The sequence below is a fragment of the Myiozetetes cayanensis genome, unplaced genomic scaffold, assembly GCF_022539395.1.
Source record: "Myiozetetes cayanensis isolate MyiCay16 unplaced genomic scaffold, myiCay2020 scf17, whole genome shotgun sequence".
NCBI classification, from domain to species: domain Eukaryota; kingdom Metazoa; phylum Chordata; class Aves; order Passeriformes; family Tyrannidae; genus Myiozetetes; species Myiozetetes cayanensis.
The window spans coordinates 16,265,515-16,290,873 of NW_026087378.1; the positions used below are offsets into that span (position 1 = coordinate 16,265,515).

Here is a 25,359-nt window from a genome sequence, read left to right on the forward strand (position 1 = left end):
ACATGCTTGCCATCAGTTCTTCCTGTTGGTCACCTTTCAGGCTGCACTCCTTAGATTGCTGTTTGATGTGGAGTGGTTTAGACACAAATACTGTACTTTAAGCACTGCATAAATACCAACCTGGAAAAAAATGCATGTTTTGAGTCTCTGCTGTGACTAGAGCAGGGCTTTGTGTTGTGTGGCAGCACAGAGCCAAAGCAAAAGTCAGGCCCGTGTGTAACATGGGAGGTGTGTTAACTGAGAGCTGATGGAGTGGAAGGAACTTGCAGGGAGCACTGGGAAAGCGTGTCTGGGTGTATAAGCATTATTATTATTCCCATTTTACTGTTGAGGCTTTTCTGCTGGGAAGATGCAGAGGCGTTAAGTCATTTCTATAGTAGGGTTGGAAAAGGATTCATCAGCAGCTGAATGCTGTGAGTGGCACTCCTGGCTGCAGTGCACCCCTGTGAGCAGATAACGCTGCTGAAGCTGTCGATGCTCCTGTCTAGGAGGCTGAAAGGAGCTGTCGGTGCTGGCGAGGAAGAAAACTCTGCAGCTGTGGTGCAGTTCGTGTTAGACATTTCCTCTTTTCAAATACCCGGGCTCTGCAGCCCAAGACCTGCTAAGGATGTAAGAAGTGATTTGCACAAGCCATTTTGTGTTTCTAGCAAAATGTTGCAAGTTCAGCGAAACACCCCTTTCAGGGGAATGGTGTATTGTAATGTTTGTTTCTTTGAATCCCCTGTAGGGAAATGACTGATTGGGAATTGTTCTGAGAGGCCGTTAATGTGCCAGAAGGATTTTCTTGCTGGGCTTGAGGTTTTCTGCAGCTGGCATCTGAGATGGAGCAGAGAGTTGGGTTTTGGGGCCCAGGTTTTTGGGAGATTTGGAAAAACATTTTGTGATGTGTCCTATTGTAATCCTACAATTTAATTGTAGCCAGGACTAATAAGTGCACTAAGTGCAATTTAGTGTTTGAAAAGGTTTGATTGTGAGTGCTTGTCCTTGGACTGACAGTTCAGACAGGCTTTTCTAGAGTTTCTAGGGATATACAATTGTGTTTAAAACAGAGTAGACTATATTTTTTTCTGCAAAGTTCATTATTGATGTTTGGAAAAAAAATTGTATGAAGTGAAGCCTGGATTGCTGTTGGGGCAGCAAAAGAATTTCTGGAAAACAGCAGAATATATCCCAAACCACCCATGCAGTGAGGCTGGTAGTTTGGACACAACTCCAGGCAGTGCCTCTGCTCAGACTCCAGCCCAACCCTGGCCCCCTGAGGCTGAGCACGATGTGGAAGATTTGCAGCACTGAACTCTTGTTTTTCCCAGCAAAGGTGCTCAAGGAGATGTTCCAGGGTTTCCCCATGGAAATGAGCACATCTGTTAACTCATTAGACACTGCCTACTCCCCATCTCTTAAATTAAGAGCATTTATGCTTAAGGGAAACAGCCTTTAACACTCCACCAAAACACAGAATCGTTCCCAGGAGGGGGAGTCAGCCTGAGCTGTCTTTTGTGCAGAGACAGTGAAGCTGAATTGAAGAAGTGATGCTGAATATATTCACAATTTCATATTAACAGAGTAAAACGGGACGTGCTGCCAGGTTCTATGGCCTCTAAAATCCACATATGGCACGAAATACATTTGTTCAACAAAGCATGCAAAATTATTCAACTGTATAAAAGGTTAGTATGTAAATATTTTTCACTTTTTATTTCAGTTCAGTTCAGAACTGGTGTGTTACCAAACGGCATTTCAATGTCTTGCTTCACTGTTAGGTGATGTGCTGTGTTTCTTACAAAGCACAAATTCGAGAGCATGGTTGTCCCTCTGCAGTGTGAGGAGTGTAACATGATGCTTTATTTGGGGTGTAAATTGCTGTATTATGACAGTGTAAGGAAATGTGATATTTAAACAGTTAGGACTAATACTGAGAAATGCTCATGCCGTGTTATTCAAAGAAGCAGCAGACTGCATCATTTGAGGAAGTTTTTCCTACTGACCTAACTAGAGCCTGCAAAGCAGCTTCTGTTGTAGGCTTTTACTCCCCACCTCCATAACAGATGTGGCACAACTGCAGGACAAAAGTTTTTCCACTGACTCTGTTATGTTTATGTAATAAATGTATTTCTCCCTGTGGGCAGGGAGGTTGTGTTGGGGCTCCTGTAGCTGAGAAGATGGAGCTGACTGAAAGCAATCCTAGAGCTGAGGACCCGTCCCTCAGTATATTTGGCAGTGAGGAATTTGAGCACATTTTATATCTATTCTATTTTGTTCCTTTAAATTTTTTCAACTAAAGAAACAGTCTGGTTTAGAGTCTAAAAAACTTGCTTTCTGAATTTGAAAACCCTCTTGATAAAAAAAAGAAAGACCTAGGCAGACCTATCTCTGGTCACCAAAATGTCCCATCACACCCCACAACACTCCAGGACATCAATGTCCTGAAAGTGGGAGAAACAGGAAAATACCTTCTTTTTACCTTGTACCAGAAATCTACTGTACAACAGGATTGGGTTAGCATTAAAATAAATCCTATCTGCCATGTTTTGTTTCTCAGACAGTAGGAACAAAGTCAAGCAATAATTCTGGGGTGTGGAATGGCTTTTGACCAGCACAATTGGAATGACATAAAGTCCACTGTTGTTCAGGTTGTTTCTGAAATTTCAAATGATTGGGCATGGGCCCAGGTATAAAATGCTGCCAGGCAGATGTTGCAGGGAAATGTGAGCATTTTAGTAGGATGCACTCCTGTATCTTATTTTGGTACCTGTGAGGTTTGTGTTTCTCTTTCCTTCATCTTTCTTTATACTACAAAGGAAAGAAAATATTTTCAGTCAAATGAATAAATTTAAATAATATTGAAATTACTAAATTTCAGTAAAATTGAAAAATGCATCTGGATTTATATGGTTTAAGAAGAGTCTTATATTGGTTTTCTGCTACATTTGTGCCACAGCTCACCCTGGTCAGGTACAGATGGGTTTTCCCCTTCCTTTCCCCCAGCCCTGATGGTTCAGTCCTGGCATTACCTGCTGCTTGTAAACAACTGGCATTTTAGCAATAATGCTCAGAACTGATGGACGGAGTTTTTGCCAATTTATTTTCCTTTTCGTTTATCTGCAGTTGCTCAGAAATTGCTCTATTTCACTGCCCAGAGAATAATCCATAACCTGGGGGGGCTTAGGGGAAAAAAAAAGCACCCAAACCATAAGAATCCTCTTGGAAGAGATGACAAATAATCAAGTCTGCAGCAACTGCTGCTTCGTGCTTTGGAAAGAGGTTTTAGAAGTGGTGATAACAACATCATAATTTCTTCTGTTTCTGCTATTCAATATGCTAAGTAGACGTAAGCATATGAATTTGAGATGATTAAGAACTTTTCTCTTTTTTTATTGAAAAGTGCCTTTTAAAAAAAGAACAATTCAGTGTTAAATAAAAAAAGAATAGACTGTGAATCAAAACCTCACAATTTTAATAATCTGGAAGGGAATTAATTTTCCATTGAACCCTTGAAAGCTGACTCCATGAAGATTTTCATACAGTGAAGAAAAACGTATTGTTACAAGAAGCTTTTTTCTGTTTCTCTTTTTAAAGGGCTTTTTTCCCTGTCTCTATAGAGAGTAAAATACAATATTGTTTATATCCAGAAGGTATTATCTACAGTTTAATGTTTTGATAACCCACAAGGTTACCCTATGCAGAAATTTAGGTTATTTTTTGCCTTTTTTTTTTTTTTTTTCAGCACACCTATTGTCTTCTTGCTCTCCAAAATCATCTCTGATGCACCTTCTCCTTTTCGAGCCCAGTATTTACAGTGGGCCCTGTCCATGTACTCTCTTGCTTTTTATTAATTCATTTCACCCTTACTAAATCAGGGCATTGTTACCAAGCTTTCTCTAATGACTGCATTTACATTTCTTTGTTCCCATCAATGGAAATTAGTTTGCAGCTGGTGTTAACATGCAAATTTAGAACTATCCTCATTAGACTTGAAATGGGAGATTATTTTTTTCCTATCCTCAGGTTACCCAGCAAAGCTGGTGATTTTGTGGCTGATGGTTCAACACCTCTGCCTCCAGCAGAGATTCGGGGCCTCTTTAAGCAACCAGCTCATTCTCTTCATTTACTACAAACCTGTTTTGGTGGATCAAGAATGTTAAAAGTCATCTGATTATACTTCATGTGATACAGTATTTGGTAAATTTTACCAGTAGTTTTTATGTGCTTTCAGTAAGGCTCCCAGTATGGACTGCTCTGTCTGCTGTGGTTATGTGTAAGGTTTACATCCATGGTCTGCTTGATCCCAGTGTCCACTGGGGCCTCTGTGGGACAAGATGAGCTCACAGGTGTGTGGGAGGTCCCAGGTGAGCTCTCTGGGCAGCAGCACAGGGCAAGATACTGCACTGACAGTGGGAGTTGTGGGAGAGCTTTTGGGAATGTTTGGGCAGCTGGAGGCACTTGCTGCCTGGGAATGAGGGCCACGGGTGCCAGCTGGGTTGAGGGCAGGAGCTGCCCAGGCTGGAGGTCAGGCTGGGCAGCCCCAGGTGATCCCATTCTGACCAGAGCTCTTATGCCTTGTGCAGGTGATTGCAGGTCACACTGAGCACCCAGTTCTCCTGTGAAAGGAAAATGGTGACATGAGAAGACATACACATATCTTTAAAAGTATTACTTGTTATAGTTTTTACTTTTAACCTAAGTTTCTACAGATATTTTCTCCCGGGGTGTGTGAGGACAGTACAAAATGCCCATGTGTTACAAAGGCACCAGTTAGTCTTTTAACCTAATTCTCTAAAGATATTTTCTCCCAGGGTGTGTGAGGACAGTACAAAATGCCCATGTGTTGCAAAGGCACCAGTTAGTCTTCCAGACCACCTGAGACTTCTTCATCTCTACTAATCATTGTTTTATTTCTACAGCCGTGGGAAGCTCAACTGTGGAGCACAAGGCTGTGGGCCCCTCTTGTTGGCCCTCAATAGGCTTTGCATGCAAAGTGCTGCTTATCCCTTTTCCAGAGTGCTAAAACTCTGCACTGGTGCCTGGCTGTGGGCAGGGAGGGGTGCAGGACTGTGTGCACACTTCCCTTCACATGCTACCCCGAGTTTCATGGTCATACAGGGGACTGCAAGCTCTGACTTCCTTTCCTGCTCCTTGGGGTAAGGAGAAGAGGCAATTCAGGGGAAAAAAAAAATGTAACTTGGAAACAATCCTACAGTCCCTGAGAAAGAGGACCTTCTGGCACTTGCAGAATGCATCCAGTGTCACCTTAAAATTAACAAAAGACAAAGCTGTGAATGGTTGGCGCTTCCTTTTTGTTAAATTTTTTTTCTTGCTTTTTCCTAGACCCTGCCCGATGGTTTTATGTGTATCAGAGAGGTAAAATTTAAACCTGTTTGACTCTACCAGCCTTATCATTTTTGCAGCAAAAGTTTTCTTAGCCTAGGGAACAGGTTCCCCCTGGCTGAGTTTATTCTCATAGAAGGAAATAGAAGGAAAGTGGCCCAGTTGAGGGTAAGGCTGCCCCTGGGCAGCAGCACAGCCCCCTCTCAGGAAAGAAGCCTCAGCTTTGACTCGACCTCCAAGTCCTCCTTTGTGCACTGCTTTAACACATGACATGCTGAGTTAAGAGCTTCCCAGTTCAGGGACTCTCCACGTGAAGTTTTGAGATGGTACTGGGAATTTTTTCAAAATCAGCATTCTAATCTCTCCAGTGAAGGTGGGTTTTTTTTTGCAAATTCACCATTCAACAGCTGCTCAGAGGAAAGCACTTGTCCCAAAAACACACTTTGTGCAGCATCCCCAACCAAGCTCTGAGGGGTTTTTCACCTGTTTTGACAAATTGTTTGCCTTACATATGCTACTGCAAGAGAAGTGGGAATGTGCAAGGAAGATCTGAAAGAAAGTGCTGTCCTGGGTAAGGTCCAGTGCACTGGAAGGACACTCTGCAGTCTCCTCCTCTGGGACTGGCCCAGCAAAATTAGTTCTAATGAAGAGTGGACTTCATATACTGTATGCAGAAACATCTGAAGTCAAATTTGATGTTGCATATTTCCATGTTCAAACCATTGTGCCTGGTCTTGGTTGTGTGTCAGAAATACATCCGAGAGGTACCTCTGGCCCCTGGCAATTCCTGAACTTCCTTTTTTGGAGTATAATGTTTTTGCATCCCTGTGTACAACTGGGATACTAATTAAGGGAGTATAGAGGCAGAGCAAAGTATTCATACATGACATTTTGCATAGATCATTGAAAGGATTAGGCAAGAAATCTTTAAAATCTGTTTTTATTAATAATAATAATAATAATTGGCTGGTTTTATGTCTGAATTTTATACACTGTGGGGTTTTCATGTAGCTTCTCTCAGCAAGTGGTGGTGTTGCAGGTTCACACAGCAGAGCAACCCTGCTAAGCCTGACTGTTTGCAAAACAAGTTTGATGTCACCGATTCAGTAGGAAAAATCACAGAGTCACAGAATATTCTGAGTTGGAAGGGACCCACAAGGATCATCAAGTCCAACTCAAACTGGACCTGAAGGAGTCAAAAACTCATTTTAGAAAAAGAGAGTGGATAAGGAGACACCAATCTCATTTTGGTTTATTGCCCAGGGAGAGTTCCTTTTGTTTGGAAATTGAACTCTCCACCCAGGCAGTAATAGTAATAATTATTCTTATGGATAATGATAAAGGGCTGCTCGATTTTAATGAAATGTATTTAATATTCGATCCATCATTAGGTACCTTTGTGCCATTTTTGACTGGTGTTTAGCCCTTTCCTGGGGTCACAGCTGTCCCAGTGTGGGAGCTGCCACTGTCTGTCCCTGCCAGGCTCCAGGGGTGTGCAGGGAGGGGGTCACTTAAAGGCTGGAGACACCGTGCCCTGGGCTGGGGGAGGTCCCTGCAGAGAACAGAAATGTGCTGATGGACAGTGAAACTCCTGCTGCTGAGCTTTCTGCCCCAGTGAACATTCGGGCCTCGAGCCATTTCTCTTCATGAAATTTCCAAATATTTGCAATTGATTTCCCACAGGCAAAATCCGTTTCCTGTGAGACCTGCCCAAGAATATGTTCTGTCTGGAGATTAATTTCAAATATGCCATGGATAAACTAGAGTTAATTTTTTTCTTCAGGTCCTCGCTCCTAAAATGTAGCTAATTTTTTTTAATAAAAACAAGATGCAGGCTAATAATTCTTGCACATAATTTAATCCCTTTCAGCTGTATTTGTAAAATTACCCATTTCATCTAACACCTGTCAGTTTTACAATTAACACTGGGCACGGTAGGTGTGTTTTACATCTCGATTTTTGTCTTTAACAAAAAGTGAATTTATTATAAGCAACTTGTTTTCATAATCCTCCCGTGAGCCGTGCAGCCTGGTGTTCCACAGCTTCACCTCGCAGCCTTTGGAAGCAGGGAACAGGGTCATTTGTGTTTTTATTAAATCACCATTTACACTTGCAGGCAGTCCTAAGCGTGGAACTTTTCAAAACGTAAAGATAACAAAAGGTAAAATGGGAACAAGCGTGATGAATAAAACAAGCCTCATTAAGTAATTTCTACAGCGTAGTCCATTAAAATATTGATCTGTTTTAATGAAAATTTATTCTCTGCTCTTGAGCAGACAGCAGAAAAACGAAATAAAGTATCTTTCCTTGGTAACAATCTGAAAAATATGCATGTACATACAATTATGTCAGGATTGTTTTTCTTGGTAAAGTGAAGTCACGGTTTGTTGGATATAAAAAAATGTTCTTATCCTATGGGCAAAAAAAATAGAGATGCTATTATGCACAAAAAAATACAAAATTAAGTAATTATTATAACCTGGGCCTACTTTGGAGTAGGATTACCACAGGTAGTTATGCCAGACCCAGACTTTATACCCTGCTATTAAAGCAGTCACAAAAGTATGGCCAGGGACAAATCCTAACTCAACAAAGTGGTTCCTCCCAGTCCTCTGTTTTTAAACTGATTGTAAGGAAAATAGCTAAGAGAATGTTCTGTACTGGCTAAACAATATTCAGCCTAGGACACAACTCATTGCAGCCAGCAGGTGTGGAAGGGATCCATCCAGAGATGATTTCAACAAGTGCTGGAGCTAAAAACAAACAACAAAAAAAAGATTAAATTAGCATTTATCCATATCTGCATGCAGGAGAAATCTTCTGCATTAGTTAATGTGTCCACTTAATTAGTGAGCACACATAACCCAACTGAGAGAAAAAAAAAAAAAAAAATCACACTTTGAGATACAGAGCAGTAAATTGTGACTTACTTGTTAAGATTCAAATTCTCACTACCCAGCTGTGTGCTCCCCAGGCCCTGGGGCACTGTCTCCATCGGCAGGGCAGGGGCACACTGAGCTGGGGAGGTGACCTCACACACCCCTGGCAGTGCCTGCAGTCAGCCCCAAGCTCTGTTCATGCACTTGCAAATTGAAGAAGAAGAAAATTAACTTTGAACTGGTGGCGTGGTTGTTTCCCACTCTCAGATGTCTCAGGGTGTTCAGCAAACTGTAAACAAGGCAAAGCTGAGGAAGAAATATAAGATGAAATATCTTGACATTATTCCTATTAAAAGTTTGAATTTACATGTGTTTATGTATATATACTTCTGCTTGCACTCACCACCCTAAAGTGAGCTTCAGATTAATAAAACTGTAGTGGTTATAAATGCAAGGGCTCATATTTCACACAGTGACATTTCTGAAGAGCTGGAGGGACCGAGCCAGCATGATAATGAAAATATAAATAAAAGGAAATACGATATTCATGATGAAGGGTGAGGGCAGAGGAGCAAGTGATAATCTCCTGTTCTGCCACTGAGGCTGCTGTGGTTAATTTATAGGGTGTCAGGGAATAGGAGGGTGAAAAGAGCTGACTTAAGAGCAAGCTCTGAAAGGAAACAAATATTGACCAAAAAAAAACCAAAAACCTTTGTGGAGGTTGAGGACTGTTGAGTTGGAAAAGATCAAAAGTTTTATTATGAAGCGTCACAGAAAATAGCTCTTTGTTGGCAGGTGATTGACAAAATTACCTAAAGGGTCTTTCTTGTATTCATTTTCTGTGGTGAGGCTCCAAGAAATGCCCAGGGCTGCTCTGCTGCATTAGGGCATGTTCCACAGAAGGAAAAACTTTTTACCATTTTTGAGTTTGTTTACTGGAAAATGGTTGGGCTGGTGATGTTTTGGATGCCTCCTTGGCCAGATCTAAATCTTCACAAGTTCTTTTGCCAAGCTTTAAAACATTTCCCTTCAGAGAGGAGGTGGAAGCAGATGAAAGGATTAACCCACAGGGAACCACCAGATCCCCTTCAGAGGCAGAGTTTAACACAGGTTCTGGAGTAGGGAACAGAAGGAAAAAAATAGTGTTCCTTTGAGAGGGATAAATTTTTCATAATTTTCTTTCTGCAGTTTATTATGAGAAAAGAGACACATATCTCAGCATAGAAAATAGAATCAAATCTACAAAAATAATCTGGTTTATTTTTAACATAGAAATACCTGCCCTGTGGGACCCAAGCTCATTGTTGGAAAAGCCTATTCTTGCAGGACAAACTGAAGGAGATGAGTTGCACTCCTTTGAAGTAATGATTCACTGAATGAGGTCAGTACAGTCAAAAGACAAATATCATTATTAAAATACAGTGTTTACCAAGTAATATTTTATTCCAGAATATTTTGGGGAAAAAAAAATAATTCCAAGACCCTAATTTTGGGTCTTCTCATATAAATGGCATCTGGATAACTGATTTTTGAGCTCTAATTCTACAGATTTTGTTTAAGACTCTCATGGAGCTAGAGAGCAAGTTTTCTTGAGTGAGACCTTTTTCTTTAATTACTAACACTAATTCCACTAAATGTTTGGAAAACCTGGCTGCTTTAGAAGCAAATGAGAAAATATATGGGGAAAAAAACCCCAACAAACCATTAAAAAATTATTCATATCAAAATGTCCTTGCAAAAGAATGGGACTTCTCTCAGCTGGATCTTTCCTGTCTCTGTAGAAACCTACACTTTGTAGGTGTATAAATAAAATCAAGTATGAGAGTATTCCAACAGGCTGGTTTCCCTCATCAGCCTCACCAGAGACGTGAGGCTCCATGGATATTTCTTTTTTATCTTCCTCTCTCTGTAAACTATATTACAGGATATAAAGACTAATTAGCCAGTACTTTGCACTTATAGTTTACAGACTGAAGTTGTAAAGAACTTAAGGGAGAGTCAAGCAATGCCAAGGTCCTGTGTAAACTGCTTATGGCATTGGGGGACTGGGGATGCACAGGAGAGGAGTCAGGTTATGTGCAGGTTGTGAAGGAAAAGGTTTAGAGAATTTTTGGTTAACCAGAGGTCACTGGAAAGGTATTTCCTTTACAGGGTATGGATTAGTGATGAGTTTCCTAACCTGGCTCCCTTTTAAATGGATTTCCTCTCTGTTTTTCAGCCACTCGTTTGTCTTCCCTCAGTTTAAAGAATTTCTTCCCCACCCTTTTCTCTCTTTGCAGCTTCTGCATTCCTTCATGTTGTGGCATCAGTTCTCATGCAAAGAAAGTGGCTTTTCCCCCTAATTTCACATTAATTGTTCTTTTTCCTGTAGCAGACAACGTTTCTCATCTCCTTTCTTCTAACAGGAGCTGTAATTTCTAGACTCTTCGTTTTCCCTTTGTGTGGGAAAGGTGTGTCCTTCAGGCCTCTTTTGGCCACTTCTATCACTCAGCCACTTTTTCTGCACCGTAAATGGCTATGAGATGCTGCTCCTGATTTTATACCCTTGCTGTGCAAGGCACCTTCAGCACAGTATTTAGGCATGTATTTTAGCTGCTCAAGCCCTGCAAATGCTGACTGTGACAGTCCAGACACCATGGATTAGGAGAAAGGCTGAACTCACCAATATTTTGAACTGATATGCTCATACTGGCACAGTGACCCAGTGTTAATTAACCATTAGCACTCACTGTCCTGTGTCCTCCCTTAATAACATCCATATGTGTGTATGTTTGTGTGTGTGCAGAATTAATTAACTTATAAAAACACGGCTTTGATCTGGTCTGTTCTTTCACTGAGCCAGTCTCCTCTGAATTCTTGCCTTTCCTCTAGTCAGAGTGACTCTTTTTCCTTACACATTTCTCATTAAATCCTTCTCTTACAGCAGAAATTACTATGTTATGCTTGAGCCAAATAACCTAAAACATTTCTAGAAGGGATAAATTGTACAGTTTTGACAATAAGCTTTTATGCCAAGCAATTTTTGGATCTGGTCCCTGAAGTTTAGAGAATCCCAAACTGAACAACATTAAGTATCTATATATTTGGGCACTGCATACACTCCTGGGGAAATGGGCTTGACAGGGGAAAACATGCATCAAAAAAGAAGTGAGATTATGGTAATACAGGATGTGATAGGTGTCCAGTATTTTTCTTCCACATGCAAGAACACTCTCCTGAATAAAATGCACGTAAGTGTTTTTCATTTCTTATCTGGTTCCCCAAGAAGTCCCTGCAAATGCAGGCTGGATTCATTCCAGATTCAGCAACTGTGGACATTACTTGAATTTCTCTTAGGACTAAAGTGACTTTTGATGCCTCTACAGCAATCTTTTCTATCAGAACACAGAAGAGTTTCCCTCCCTGTTCACCCTCAGTGTGATGTCACTGTCTAATGTGCTCAAGCATGTCTGCTCTCTCATCTATATCTGCACAGCTTTCTTTCAAGCTGGTACTTTGGAAGTCCTGTTCCTCCACACTGTTCCAATATTTAGGTATGAAATGTCTGGTGTTGCCTTTCCAAGCAATGTTCTTACCACCAGTTCCAGCTTTGTGAACGGGGAACAAACTGGCAGCCCAGTAACAAATGTGAGCTATTGCTTTACTGCTATGGCTTTTATTTTGCTTTCAACAGTTACACAGATCAGTTCTGTTGATGGCTTCTTTTTCTTCTGTTGCTCTGGAAATCCAGTCTGTCCTATCCATCATGTTAATAGAACAAAGGTAACAACCAAAATAAGTATTTTCCTGTCTTTTCTTTCAGATAAAATTGAAGATGAATTAGAAATGACTACAGTGTGCCATAGACCCGAGGGACTGGAACAGCTTGAAGCACAAACCAATTTCACTAAAAGAGAACTTCAAGTCCTTTACAGAGGATTTAAAAATGTAAGAACACTACAGCAATGAACAGTCTAGTATGTATGTTCCCATCAGCCCAACTGCTCAGATGTATTTTGTATTATCCCACACTAAACATTAGTAGTTTTGTATTAGAATTTTCCAAGACAGCAAAATGAGCACGATCTGCCTTTCAGTCTAATATTTACGACACTGTAATCTGCCTAAAACTGGGTTTGGATGAATATTCAGCACATAATACTCTCATTAAACTTGTTCCCCAAATGTCAGCAAGCATGCTATAATTTCCTCAGCTGTGCCAGTACTTTAAGACAACCTGAAAATATTTTTATGGTTACTTATTTAATCCTTGTTGTCAGTTCTTCATGTTCAAATATAAGCAGTACTGTTTGCTTTAGCTGCCCAGGATGGGGATTTTATCTCGCTGGAGAGTCTTGTTCTTGTAGCAGGATGTTAGCAGAGTACTTTAGGACTTTAAGGTCCTGCATAAGCAGGGAATAAGGACAGAATGGCAGGACCCAAAGAGAAATCAAAAGTTAAATGTGTATTAAGACCAAGGAGACAAGGAGAGGGTGCAGATTTCGGTGAAAACAGGCAGCAGGCCAGCTGGCATGACTGTGTGCACAAACAGCACCAGTGCCCTGTCTGTGAGCCACCATTCCAGCCACACTCCCCCTGGGAGCAGGGAATCTGCAGCTCATGAGCCTCAGCTTCTGGGTCATCTGCTGCTGCCTCGCAGGGCCTCGGCATAATGAGGAGAAATGGATGGGGAATGTTGAGGCTACACGGAGCAGATGTTTCATGGACCTTGAAGAATGAGTGCTCATTACATGTCTGCCCGAGGGTCTGGATTTAGTCACCCAGGTGGTTTGTGTCAGCTGATGTTTGAATGATGATTAACAGGTCAGAATTGAGCAAGGTCTGTGAACACGGAGTGGTTTTAAAGTGGTCTTGAAGGACAGGTCCAGCATTTCAGCGACCATCACAGTGAAATGCTGAAATGTCTTGGAAAGTCAACTCTGCTGGGTATAAACCTGTCAAAAGAAAGCTGAGCTACATTAAATACAGGCAGTTCTGAGGGGAACCTGCTGGACTTTGAGAAGGGCCTTTCATTTTGACAGATTCTTGAAATTTGCTCAAGGAGTCTGGTGGTTTCATCCTTTATTTCCACTGCTCACCTAAGCAGGCCAAGGTGCAGCTGAGCATTCTGTATGTTTGTTTGGTGCATGTTCTGTATTTGTGCAACCTTTGCTGCACATAGGAGGCCATTTCATGTGTGAAGTTTTGTAACTGAAAACTGATAACTCTGAAACCTCTTCATGCTTTCAGCAGCCAGCAAGAAATCGTATGTTTTTTGAGACAGAGCTTGACAGGTTAGCATACAGTGTGATATAACAACTGCCTGCAGTTGGATATTAGACTCAGTTTTGTTGAGATCTCTGCAATGCTCTCTGTTTTGCTGTTGGGTGGGAATCCTGTGTGGGAGAGCTCTGCTCTTTGCTGAAAGGAGGAGCTGACTGTGCCAGACAGGCAGACCTGCAGCACTCTCAGCAGACATGACATTTATTCCCTGCCCTTCCTGATTTTCCTGTCACTTTGCAGTACAGAGGCATTACCTCCCAGGGCAAGAATGACAGACACGTGCCCATAACTCATGGCCTAAACCTAGGACCTTGCTGCAGGTCTTGGTACTAATTGGCAGTGCTGGCAAGGTCTTGGTTTATATCCTGGTACTAGGACAAAACAGGCTGTTTTTCTGCAGCTGAACAAAGTTTCAATTGAAATGGAAATGCAGCTTTAACATTTGCAGCCTGTAAATCATGTTTTCAGTGGGGTGAGTAATTTTGCACAGGAGGCAGGCTGGCTCAGCTGTTACTGCACAATTTGCTGTTGTACCAAACCGTCTGCTCTTTGGGATGATGTTACAGTGCCATCTGGAGATTCAAAATCCTTGTGGGAATACAGTCATTTTCCTCTCTCCAGCTTGTACTTACTGCTTGTTCTCAATGATTGCACAGGTCCTGTTTAATCACCTGAATAATCACAGAGACGTTTACAGGCACTTATATTGGGCACAGAGGGATCGAGGTCCTGCTCAGCCCTCGGATCAGCAGAGGATTTGGTGTGCAGGAACAGGGCACAAAAGGCCTTCCACCAAAGGCAGCTCAGCACAGCCTGGGGTGGCCACAGAACTAAAGCTCTTGCTGACCAGGGTCCTAAATCTCAACACTTTTATTCCTGTTCTTTCTTTGTCTGCAAAATCTGTTTCCCCATTCCCTTCAAACTTTCTCAGTCTTTCTCCAGTGTGTCACTGGTCCAGTCTGGTGTTTGTGCTCCAGACTGATGGAGGGTTCCACGAAATTTGGCTCCTTTGCTACTCCAGAGAAGCAGAGCAGGCTAACCTGTGTCCTTGATGCCTGGCCAAATGTCCCCTTTCTCCTTACCTTCAGCTTGCTGTCCCAGATGTGAAAGGCTGCCACACTCCAACACCTCTTGGTTCCAGGACCAATATTTCATGTTTTTCTTAGAAGTTGCCTCTAAGCTGTTCTGCATTATGTGAATAGTCTCTTTTGCACCATGGAGTTGGCTGCTGTCTGACTGGACTCAGATTAACATGAGATGTTTGGTCTGATTTCTTTAGCTGGGGTTCTGCAAAAGCAAAGTAACAGGCAGCAAAACCAGCAGGGCCTCTGGTGGGTCTTGCCTTTGTACAACTCAACAAAAGAAAATGCAATGCCTCCTGTCTACAAATATGTCAGGAGAAAGAGTTGTTTGAGCTAAACAGCAGTGTTGGCACAGGAACAAAATGGCCATGAAAAGGCATAGGCTGGAATTAGAGGTTTCTACCCCCAGAGTAGTAAAGTTTGGGGAACAGTTGTGGAATTGCAGGGAGGAGAGTGAGAAACTGTTTTTATGATTAAAATTGATAAACTGATGATGAATGAAGTGACCAACAATAATGCAGAGGTTTGAGCTTGGTAATTCAGTACCTTCCATTTAGATCATGTTTCCAATGACTTGCATTTTTTGGAATTGAGTACATGGATTTAAAAGGCCTGGTGTTTCTATGGGACATTTTGCTCAATTTAGAGGGGAGCTGTGCTGTCAGGGGAAATGCTTGTTAGCTGCAAGGGATAATTTTCTAATACTAAATCGGGAAACAGACAACCCAAATAACTGAGGGGCAGCTGGAGACATCCTTACCTTGCTTTAGTGTGAGCATTTCAGCAAACCTGTAATGAAGTGAAGTAGGAGATGTGGTTGTCTGTAACAAAACATCTCCAGACAGGGAGAACATAGAGCAACAAAACATGTGGGAGGTGCAAATGCTTAGAGATGCCAATCTGGATTGTGGATTTGTCTGTGTCCAGCTCACTGAATACCTCCAGTTTAGCAAAATGTGACCCCTGAGTGTTCATCCTCATGTTCTGGCCAAGGGACCTGAGAAGGGTCTGACAGGCAGGTTCCTCTTTGGTCCCCTCTGGTCTCTGCATCTCTGCACTGCACACCCTGAAAGCAACTGATGAAATTAATTTCTGATTCCAGCAGAAGAAAGAACAGCAAGTGCAACTTCTGTTTTCTTTTCCTTTTGGTTTTGTTGGTTGGTTGGTTGGTTTTTTATGTGGATTCAGCTCCTTTGCCGTTCAGTGGTTTAGAAGAAGCGTGAGAGGGTAGGTTCAGATGCACAGCTCATGTTGCCAGAGATTGATAGCCAGCTCTCTGAAAATGAGCAGTTGGTTCTGTGCTTGACAACAGTACAAAAAAATGTTCACTGACTTTAAAGAATTCGTAGGTTAAAGAAATGAGAGGTGTTAACCTAAAACCTTGCTATCAAAGGAGAGCCTTATGAATATTATGCTTTTTCTTACTGACAAGAATTTGTTTTTGAATGAGTGAACCTTTATTAACTTCAGTGGAATTTAAACTGATGCTAAGTTTACCTGCTTCATTTCACAAGAGAGATTTCTTTCCAGTCAGCAGAATTAAGTAGTATTGTAGCACTAATGAGGCCTCTTGAGCATTATTTGGCTCTTAAAAACCAAAAATTGTGATCAATTAGGTGCAAATGAATTGGTACTAGCATATGTGTCTGAGAGCAATCCAGTTACAGGGAGCTAAATGGGCCGATCAACCTCAGCGCTGCCTTTCCCCAGCACTCCTGAAGCTTTGATGCAAACTTTCATTTGGCTTCCAGATGGAGCATCAGAAGCAATAAGGATCACGTGGAAATTCAGAAAATTAAGCTGGAACAGTGGCTAAAACTGCCAGGGTAGCCCTTGCCCCTGTGAGCAGCAGCAGTTTCAGTGTGCCCATGGCAGCTCCCCGGGCTGGGGCTCTCGGGGTGCAGGGGGAAGGGACCCCAGGGACTCTGCAGCTGGGGAAACAGAGAGAAAATAATGATCAGCCCCTCATTTACAAACTCTCTTTAAGCATGTGAAGTTATGATTCTTAGTGAATATAATAGTTATATTACCAAGAGAAGAGAAAAAATATCTCTTGGTGTGTGGGGCCAGTAGCAGCACTGTGCTGGAAAGGATGGGTAAGGGCTGTGCTAGCCTTGTTTTAAAATAAATGACAATTTGGTGAAATACTCTGCCCTGTGTGGCCTTGAAGCAACAGCACTTCAGTGACCAAGGAGAACATTTCTACCCAAGAATGGCTGTGGATAGGGTACCTGATCTGATCTATGATTAAAAGATCACATAAGTAAATATCAGATTATTTGTTTATGTCAAATTACAAGCCTCAGAAAAATGAACATTTAGGAAACATTTAGGAGAATCTCTTATGGTAGTTGTTAGCTTCTATTGAATTATTCTTCCTTTTATGATTTCTGCTCCATTAGAAGCAGCACAGACAGATGAAATTTAAGCACTTTTCTTTTGCCAAGGAAACCAGGCAATGGGTGTTTTATGAGGTGTTTTGTAATGGTTGAGGATACTCATCTAACCAGGAATCTTGCTATACAGAATTAGAGAGTCTTGTTAGTTTTGTCAGTGGATGAAAAGACATGGTCTGATCCTGCAGCCACTGGCTTTAGGTAGTGCAATTGGTCTTTTTACCCCTGGTGTGGAACAAACTTTGATCCTGGAGAAGGGATGGCCGTGGTGAGGTCAAGACCTCAGATTTGGCTTCTAATTGGGACACTTAAACATAACCAGTAGAAGAGCAGTTGTCAGGACATGAAGACATAGACTAAAAGAGAATTTCAGGGACTTTCAAGCAACAAATTCTCTTCTCTTCTATTTAGTTCAGCTATCTCCCAAATCACTGGTGATTTCCTTCCTAAAGAGTGGGTGGAAGACAGCAAGACTTCTGCATTGGAGGAAGGAACCCAGACCTAACCATCCTAATTTCAATAGCAAACAGCTTTGTGATTAAGGAACTGCCTCACTGTCACCTGAAGTACCCCCCTTGCTCTCCTTCCATGACTTGCACAAGATAAAGTGATTTCCTGTTTGTTCTGTCCTTTTGCATGGTTGGTGAATGCACATCAGCAGCAGGTGATGCTGGCAGATCAGAGGCTTGGAAAAAGTGCCTTTTTCCTTTCATAGGCTTTTCGTGGTGGAAGCATTTCTTGTCAAAGTCCTTTTTGTTCTTAAAAGGTATCTAAACAACTCATCAATAAATAAGTCATAGACTTGAATCTTCCTCCAGCTTTATGTGTCACTAATTCAAAGGGATTTTCTTCGACTTCCGAAGGTTACTCATCTGAAATTCCACAACCTGTGATGCTGCCAGGATAAGGCTGGCAGCAAATTCACCAAATAGTTTTTGTGCTGTTTTCCAGCTGTCTCCTGCATTGTCTGTGGCCCTGCACCCTGCTGGGTAAGAGCTGCATCTTCCAGGGGTGCTGTCCAGATCCTGCATCTGTGCCCAGAGAGCACCTCCTGCCCCAAACCACCATCATGGCTTGGTTTTGCTCAGCTGTAGCAGAGCCAGTGTGAACCTTCCAGCCAGGGATCGATCCCCTTTTCCCTTCCCAAATCCTGCCCCATGGGACTGGTCAGGAATTTCGGTGCTGAAAACTGCCCACCTTCTTCCTGAGGGTTTGCCCTCGTTCAAAGCAGCCAAAAGGGAAATTAAATGCCTTGCACTGCAGTACCAGAGCTTCAAAATAAATAAGCTCACAGGTCACCAGCTTAGAAAATTTGCATGGGCACAGTCTGGCTCCTCAGAACTTCACAGGAGATTGAGCAGGTAAACAGGTTAAAAATGGTCTAATCTTTTTGGTTATTATTAATGCTTGTTTGTCAGTACTTACTAGTGTAGTATGAACTGTTCACCTCCATGGAGCTGGTGTCAGGCACCCAGCTACAGTCTGCTGCTGAGGATTAATGAATTCATATCTGTGGAAGCATCAGACAGGAAGGTGGTAGCTGGCATGAACATTATTTGTAATTATTAGATGAAAGCTTCATATAACAGAAGGCATGAGCTGCCTTTCTAGGTCATCCTATAAAACAGCAGATGAAACACTGCTGAAAATGCAGTTAGAAATGTTAATGATGGTGAATCAAGTCTGTGAGATGCTTAAGATGAAATTGCAGTCTGAATTACTTCAATTTCTCCAGCTGCACAGCCTGTACAGGCAGAACACTGTGAGAACAGCAAAGTGATTTGTTTAATTGCTCTCTTCGGGCCTATAGAGTTTTGCAAATGAACCTTTACAAAGCTGTGTCTTTTCTTGATTTTTTTCTTCCTCTTTTTTTTTTGTTTTGTTTGGTTTTTGGTTTTGTTTGTTTGTTTTCCAACAGGAATGTCCCAGCGGGGTGGTTAATGAAGAAACATTCAAACAGATCTATGCACAGTTTTTTCCTCACGGAGGTAAGCAGAGTGCTTTGTGCCTGTCAGGGTTATTGAAGCGTGCCCCAACACTCCTGACTGCCAGCTGGCTGCAGAACTGCTGCACATCAGCTGTGCAAGGTGTGGGATTCGAGCTTAAGCTTTGCAGGATTTTAGACAGAAACACAAACATTGAGGCAATAAGATTGTTAGGCCCTTTGAACAGTTATTTCACACGGACAAACCCCATTAAAGACTGCCCCTTGTTTTCAGCTCTTTATTCCCCAGGTCCAGAACAGAAGCTGGGGATTGATGCTTTTTTCTTTACTGACTTTCTGGCTGGCAGAAAGTGAAATTGCTCCCCCTCAGTGTGTCTTTGCTTCCCTGCTGTTGGACTGCTGGGCGTGTGGTGTCTACCACAGAAGGCTCCCAGACCTCATTTTGGCCTGAAAATTAATCAAAACCTCCTTAAAATTCTTAAAGCAGTTCTTAGTTGATATGTGAACTCCTGGCTACCTGAAATGATCGTTTTTTGTGTTTGTGTTACTAGGACAGGGTCATGTCATATATGGGAATATTAAAATATTGTATTAAATCACTCAAATAATATATGTTATTGCCTTTTAAAAGCATCAAGAATCTATATGTCCTTCTAACTGGATATGTTCTGTGGGGATGCTGTTTTCACCCTGAAAAAAAAAAGAGCCATCTTTTTAGTAAAAATCTTTTTCATAAAAGATTAAGTTTTTGAGGCTTTTCAAATTTATTTCACTCTGAAGTAGCTGCAGAATACACTCCCTGGGGAAGGATAACTGATGTTTCTGCAAGAGTGTTTGTGTGCATGTGCTTTACTTTAGGAAGGTCATTAACAAGTGTTTTTTAAACTAAATGTCAAGAAAAACCACATTATGCTTATGTGTTTTACAATGCATGGGACCTCAAAGATGTGCACCTATAAAAAGTTTGCATTAAATTTCAGTATAGACTTGATTACTTCCTGTTGCAATTGCTTTGTTTTGCTATAAAATTCAACCAGTCCATTGATTGATTGATTGCAAAAATTTAAGTATTTATAATCTCAGTGTATTTCTGGATGTGGGTTTTTTTTCCAACTTGAGTTCAAGTAGGTCCAAGGAAAATCAGTCACTCAAACAACTTTTCATGACCCAGCTCATGTGTAAAAACCAGTCAGGCACAGAAACTTCATTTTTTCATGGATAGTTAAGTTTTTCTCATTCTACTGAGGTTGTCAAAGATTTGTCTTTCCTTTTTCTGTGTGTCCCATTCCCTTGAAATGTGGTTCTCCCTTATTTAATGATGATGGAAGTACAACCATGCTTACTTAACAGTAAATCAGTTCAACAGCAGACGGGATTTTGTATTTTACGCTGTTTTCTTTCACTTGGTTTCCAAACTATTTGCACAATCTTAGTGTCATAAGTTGTGAGATTTTGGAATCTTCAGAGATCCTTTCACTTTTATGGCTCTCTTTACAGATAAACCTGTGCAACCTAAAGGTGGTAAAATAGCTCTGAAAATGATAACAATTGCCATTCCAGGGTTGTGATTTTTTTTGTTACATAGGGCTCCTATCCTTGGCAGTTTTAATTTTTGCTAATCTGTCATCAAGTGATACTAGGGAACTAAGTACTTTTTAATGTACATTGTACCAAAGTGAAACAAGACCTCTACCTTAATATTTTTAGTTCATCGTTTAGTTTAGTTTAATAGGAGCTTTTAGTAGGACTATCCCATAAATAATGCTGTGGTTTTCCTCTGGAGCTATTTTATTTTAGAATCCTTCTCTTAAAAATGTAATACACAATGTTTTTTTCCCTAAAGTCCGGTGTGTTCTATCCTTATGAATGACAGTAACTTAAGTATTTGATTTTTCTGCACACTGTTACACTTTCCTGGATTTAAATAATGTCAAAATAAGGAGATGCTGGGTCATTCCACCTGTGTGCATAGCACAGGGCACCAGGCTTCACCTGAATACCCATGCAGTAAGTGTGGAGACTCAGGTTTGGCTGATGCTGTGTGCTAGAGACAAAGAATAGGAGAGACCAAAAGTGTGTGGCTGCTAGAGTAACAATGAAATCACTAAGGAACTTTAATGCCTATAGCTTCTGTCTTGAAAAGCTGGGCTCTGGTAATACAGAGAGCAGTGCAAATTGCCTCCAGAGCAGAGAATGGGCCACTGGAGGTCTTAGAGTTGTACACCAGTTGGATTTTTATCTGTACACCATTACTGTTATTTCTAGTCAACATCCATCATTCACATGGCTATAGAGACTCTTGTTCTCAATAGAAAAGGTTTTCTAAGACCAGCAGTTTAAGATTCAAAAGGATGAAAAGGTGCTTCAGGTGAGATTGCTCTCTAGCAGTCAAGTTACTGGAGCAAGAGCCTTCTGAAGGTGGGCAGTCCCTGGGGGTCTCTGCCCTGTCTCACACAAACCAAAATGGTAGAGGAAGGATGCACATTTGCTGCAGACACTCTTTGTTTTTTTTTTGCTGTGCTTCCTACCAGAGGTAATACTCCATTTGACCCAGAGACATTCTGGGATGGTTGGGTTTTTTCTGCTCGTTCTTTCAGGTGCAGCCTCATAATCCAAATAGTTTCTACTGTAACAAAAGCTTTTGCATTTCAAGGCTGTTTTAAGGGATGGTGCCAGAATTTTGCAAGTCCATGTTAACATTTACTGGTTCACAGAATGCTACAAGGTTGGTTTTTATACAGAAGGAAAATAAGGCCGTGACTGTTGTTTAGAGCCATCAGTGTATAAAGAGCTGCTGTACCCCTTCATGTTTGTGTTTTTTTCAGATGCCAGCATGTATGCACATTACCTCTTCAATGCATTTGACACTGCACAAAATGGCTCAGTGAAGTTTGAGGTAATTGTTCTGCATCTTCCTTCTACGCCACTTTCTCAGTTTTGTGTTTTTAAGCTTTTCCAGCCGCTCTTCCTTGTAAAGTAGTAGGACTTGTTGGATTAAGGGTTAGAGGTTTCAGTCTAAAGTCAGTTGATGTTCTAAAATCTGGTTCAGTTTTTTTATGCAGATGCAGTTGTGTTTCCTCTCAGCCAAGAAACACCTCAATCATAACAGTCAGGATCAGGAGGAGGAAGCGCAGAGGTTTGCGTGGCAGAGAGGAGTGGTCGAGCACAGTCCCATATGAAGAGAGATGAGGGGCACAGATAACTTGCAAGTTGTACCTCCTGGAGGCATCAATCATGACATGATTGAATAGTTATATCTGTATCTTCCTGGAATATGGTTATTCCATATATGGAAATGGGAATTCATTGAATGTCAAATGTTTCCATGTGTATCCGTGTGTCTCTGTAGGAAGGGCTGCAGTACAGGCTTTGCATATGACAGCTACTCAGTAGTTAAAGATGTCCAAAAACCTAAACAGACTGAGAATAGGGAAATGCTATTAAAAAAACCTAAAAAAAACCCTAGAAAGTGCTGAGCTTTCCTACCTGGCAGACCTGTCTATTTACTGATTCTTATACATAAGCATTTTGGCCCCTTTTTAATAATGTTCAACAAATTCAAATTCCTCTGAGCCTTGGCAAAAAGAACAGGGTGTTTAAAACAGTGATGCACTGCCTTGTGCAGAGCTCCTGGAGGTGACATGGGAAGGACTAAGGATGTTAAATAAGTTATGAGAAACTATAGCTCCATCAGCTTGAAGCTCTGCCTGTGCTAACAAACCCCTGTAGCAAAGCTACTCACAGTGCCTGAGCCACCATGCAGTATAAACAATAAATCAAAGTTATTGGAAGCAATAACTTTACTGGAAACAAAAATAATGCAATTAAAATGCTGTGTCCCACACTGAATAATTAGTGACAGGAATCACATCTGGTCAAGTCTGGCAGATTTTGCCAGAGAACAAAACCCCTCTGTTAGGGGAGTTTAGGATTTCTCCATCTCTCAAGGAGGACATAGAGAAAATGCTGGATTTTCTCCCTACTTTGCCAGCACCTAGATCTGGAGGTAAGAAAGCATCAGCTTCTATTTCCACAGGCAGAGTCCAACTGTATTTAGCCAAGTAATGGCAATTACTTGCATCAGGGAGGAGGATGGCCACTGGAGTATCTGGCACTGCTCTTAAAAACCAAACATCTTAGCAGATGCTTCATCCATTGAGTTCAGTCAGAGAGGACACATTTTCAAAAAAGGGAACCAGAAGAGGTTGATAACCATATGCTCCATCCTAAAAAGATAAATCTTTTGACTGGCATCATATAAAGAGGACTTAGAAAAGAATCTTATGAAAATTCACACTTCTCTTTCTGCCTCAAACCAGGATTTTGTGATGGCATTGTCCATTCTGCTACGTGGAACTGTTCATGAAAAGCTAAGATGGACATTTAATCTGTATGACATAAATAAGGATGGCTATATAAACAAGGAGGTAAGGCTGTTCCTGACAAATGGGGTGGATTTCAGAAGAGAGGCAACTCTTTTTTGTTGCAGGACACAATTAATTTTGCATGCAGCTAATTAAAAGCAAATCAGAATGGACTTGAGCATTTATCTGTGTCTAAGCAAAGTGCACAGAGACCTTATTGCATGATTTGCTAGACATATTTTCCTGTCTTGTAGTGCTTTTAATGAATTGCTTTAGCTAGGAGCAAAATCCTAGGTACAGCTGTGAGCCACGTAACCTTTGCAAAGAGGAGGGTGGCAGTGGCAATAACGAGTTGGTGACTGAGGCACGAGGCCTTTCTTTCTGCACAGGTGCTGTGTGTGAGCACAGGTCCTGAGCACTGGCTGGGGCAAAGGCAGGGGGAAGAAACTGCTTTAAAGAGGATGAATTTGTATGTCACGGTGCATCTGTCTTCGTGCACGTTGTACAGGCATCCTGTGTGCTGGTTTGTAATAGGAGGAGGGGGGTGAAGAAAAGGGCAGTGCAAGACAGAAAGGTGTTATCGTTTCTCCTAATTTCCCCTTTTGTGTTTGGGCTGGCAGGAAATGACGGATATCGTAAAGGCAATTTATGATATGATGGGAAAGTACACATATCCAGTGCTCAAGGAAGATGCACCGAGGCAGCATGTAGAAGTGTTTTTCCAGGTACCTGTTTTTTTGTGTTTTTCTTAACGCTTGAGCTATGCACTGATAGACTTTATGGGAAAGTTGTGTCTATGCCTCACTGTATATTCCAAAATAAACCCTAGCGACCATTGAGCCTGACACTACAGTGTCTGCTGACTCCCTGGCTCCAGGAATATCTGACTGGTCTCTTAGCCTGACCCTTTGCACTGGGATGTGCCACATGCAGTAAGTCTGAAGCCTCTGTGTGTGTTGCTGCCCTTCTGTGCTGCTTCTCTGAACTGCCCTGATGACAGACAGGAATGTGGGTGGGGGTTGGTGAAGCAGTGAATAAATGACCAGTGGAATAAGTGCAGAGATTGTGGTGCATGTCGAGGAAATAGTTGGAGATAACCTCCAAAGTGGTCCAAATCCCAGAGTCCTTAGCAGTCAGCAGTGTCATCTAGCAATGACAGTGAGTCTGTGATCTAAGCTTATCAAGTGCTCAGCTTTATTCAGGTTGCATTAACTCAGATATTATACTGCAACAACAGTGTTACCAATGAAAACTAATTTTTTTATTTTCTTTTTCAGAAAATGGATAAAAACAAAGATGGAGTTGTAACTTTAGATGAGTTTATTGAATCGTGTCAGGAGGTAAGGACTGCAAGGAAATAACTGCAAGGAAAGGTCTAGCTCGTGCCATATCATATGCTTCTCTTTGGACAAACTCTCTATAAAACAAGATGTTGCTCAGGATTCTGGGTTTTTTTGCTTTGTGGAAAAAAACCCAAAAAACACAAACCAACAAAAAAAATAGCTTCAAGACTGAGTTTCTGGTGGGGCTCTGTGAAGCCTGTGACTGAATAGTGAGGTAGTGAGTGCCTGAGTCTGTAGGCAAGCACTAGAGAAGTTGTAGACAACACTAGAGAAAGCTCATAACTGCCTTGGGTGGGGTTTTTTTGGTTTGTTGGTTCAGGTTTTTTGGTTTTGTTCGTTGGTTGAGTGGGTTTTTGGGGGGTTTTTCATTGGTTGTTTGTTTTCTAATTTCATTTGAAAAGTCTGATACTGTCTCTGAGTGCTACCCCAAATATCTTCATCAGGTACCACACTGCTGTGACTGCCCAGAGACAAAGGTGTCTGCAAATCTTGCAGTTACAGCACTAAGTTACAAAGCCAGTTGATGTTTTCATGGTCAAACATTAAAAGCAAATGCTGTCATCAGAGCAATGATTTTTTTTTTTTATTTTCTCTTTTGGAAATCAGCTCCCTCTTGCAAACTCCCTGTGTTAGGATGGATGTGATAAATGTTTGATGGTACTTTAGCACTGTCATAAAGAAGCATCTGCATTAACATGCCTAATGTCTGTTGTCTTAGACATCAGTTAAGCGTGTGAATGTTTGCTCAGAGATATCTCTAATA

The 25,359-nt window shown here is 41.5% G+C and overlaps 1 protein-coding gene across 5 annotated transcripts in view; it reads left to right on the forward strand.

The window, feature by feature from the left end:
• The window catches only part of KCNIP1 (potassium voltage-gated channel interacting protein 1), a 338,293-nt gene that overhangs the window by 307,663 nt on the left and 5,271 nt on the right, over nt 1–25,359 (forward strand). For all 5 annotated transcript variants that reach the window (XM_050312572.1, XM_050312570.1, XM_050312573.1 and 2 more), the window contains 6 exons: nt 12,007–12,131; nt 18,863–18,932; nt 21,715–21,785; nt 23,209–23,316; nt 23,874–23,978; nt 24,531–24,593. In XM_050312572.1, the coding sequence (XP_050168529.1) occupies nt 12,007–12,131; nt 18,863–18,932; nt 21,715–21,785; nt 23,209–23,316; nt 23,874–23,978; nt 24,531–24,593 (542 nt within the window). The remainder of the gene's footprint in view (nt 1–12,006; nt 12,132–18,862; nt 18,933–21,714; nt 21,786–23,208; nt 23,317–23,873; nt 23,979–24,530; nt 24,594–25,359) is intronic.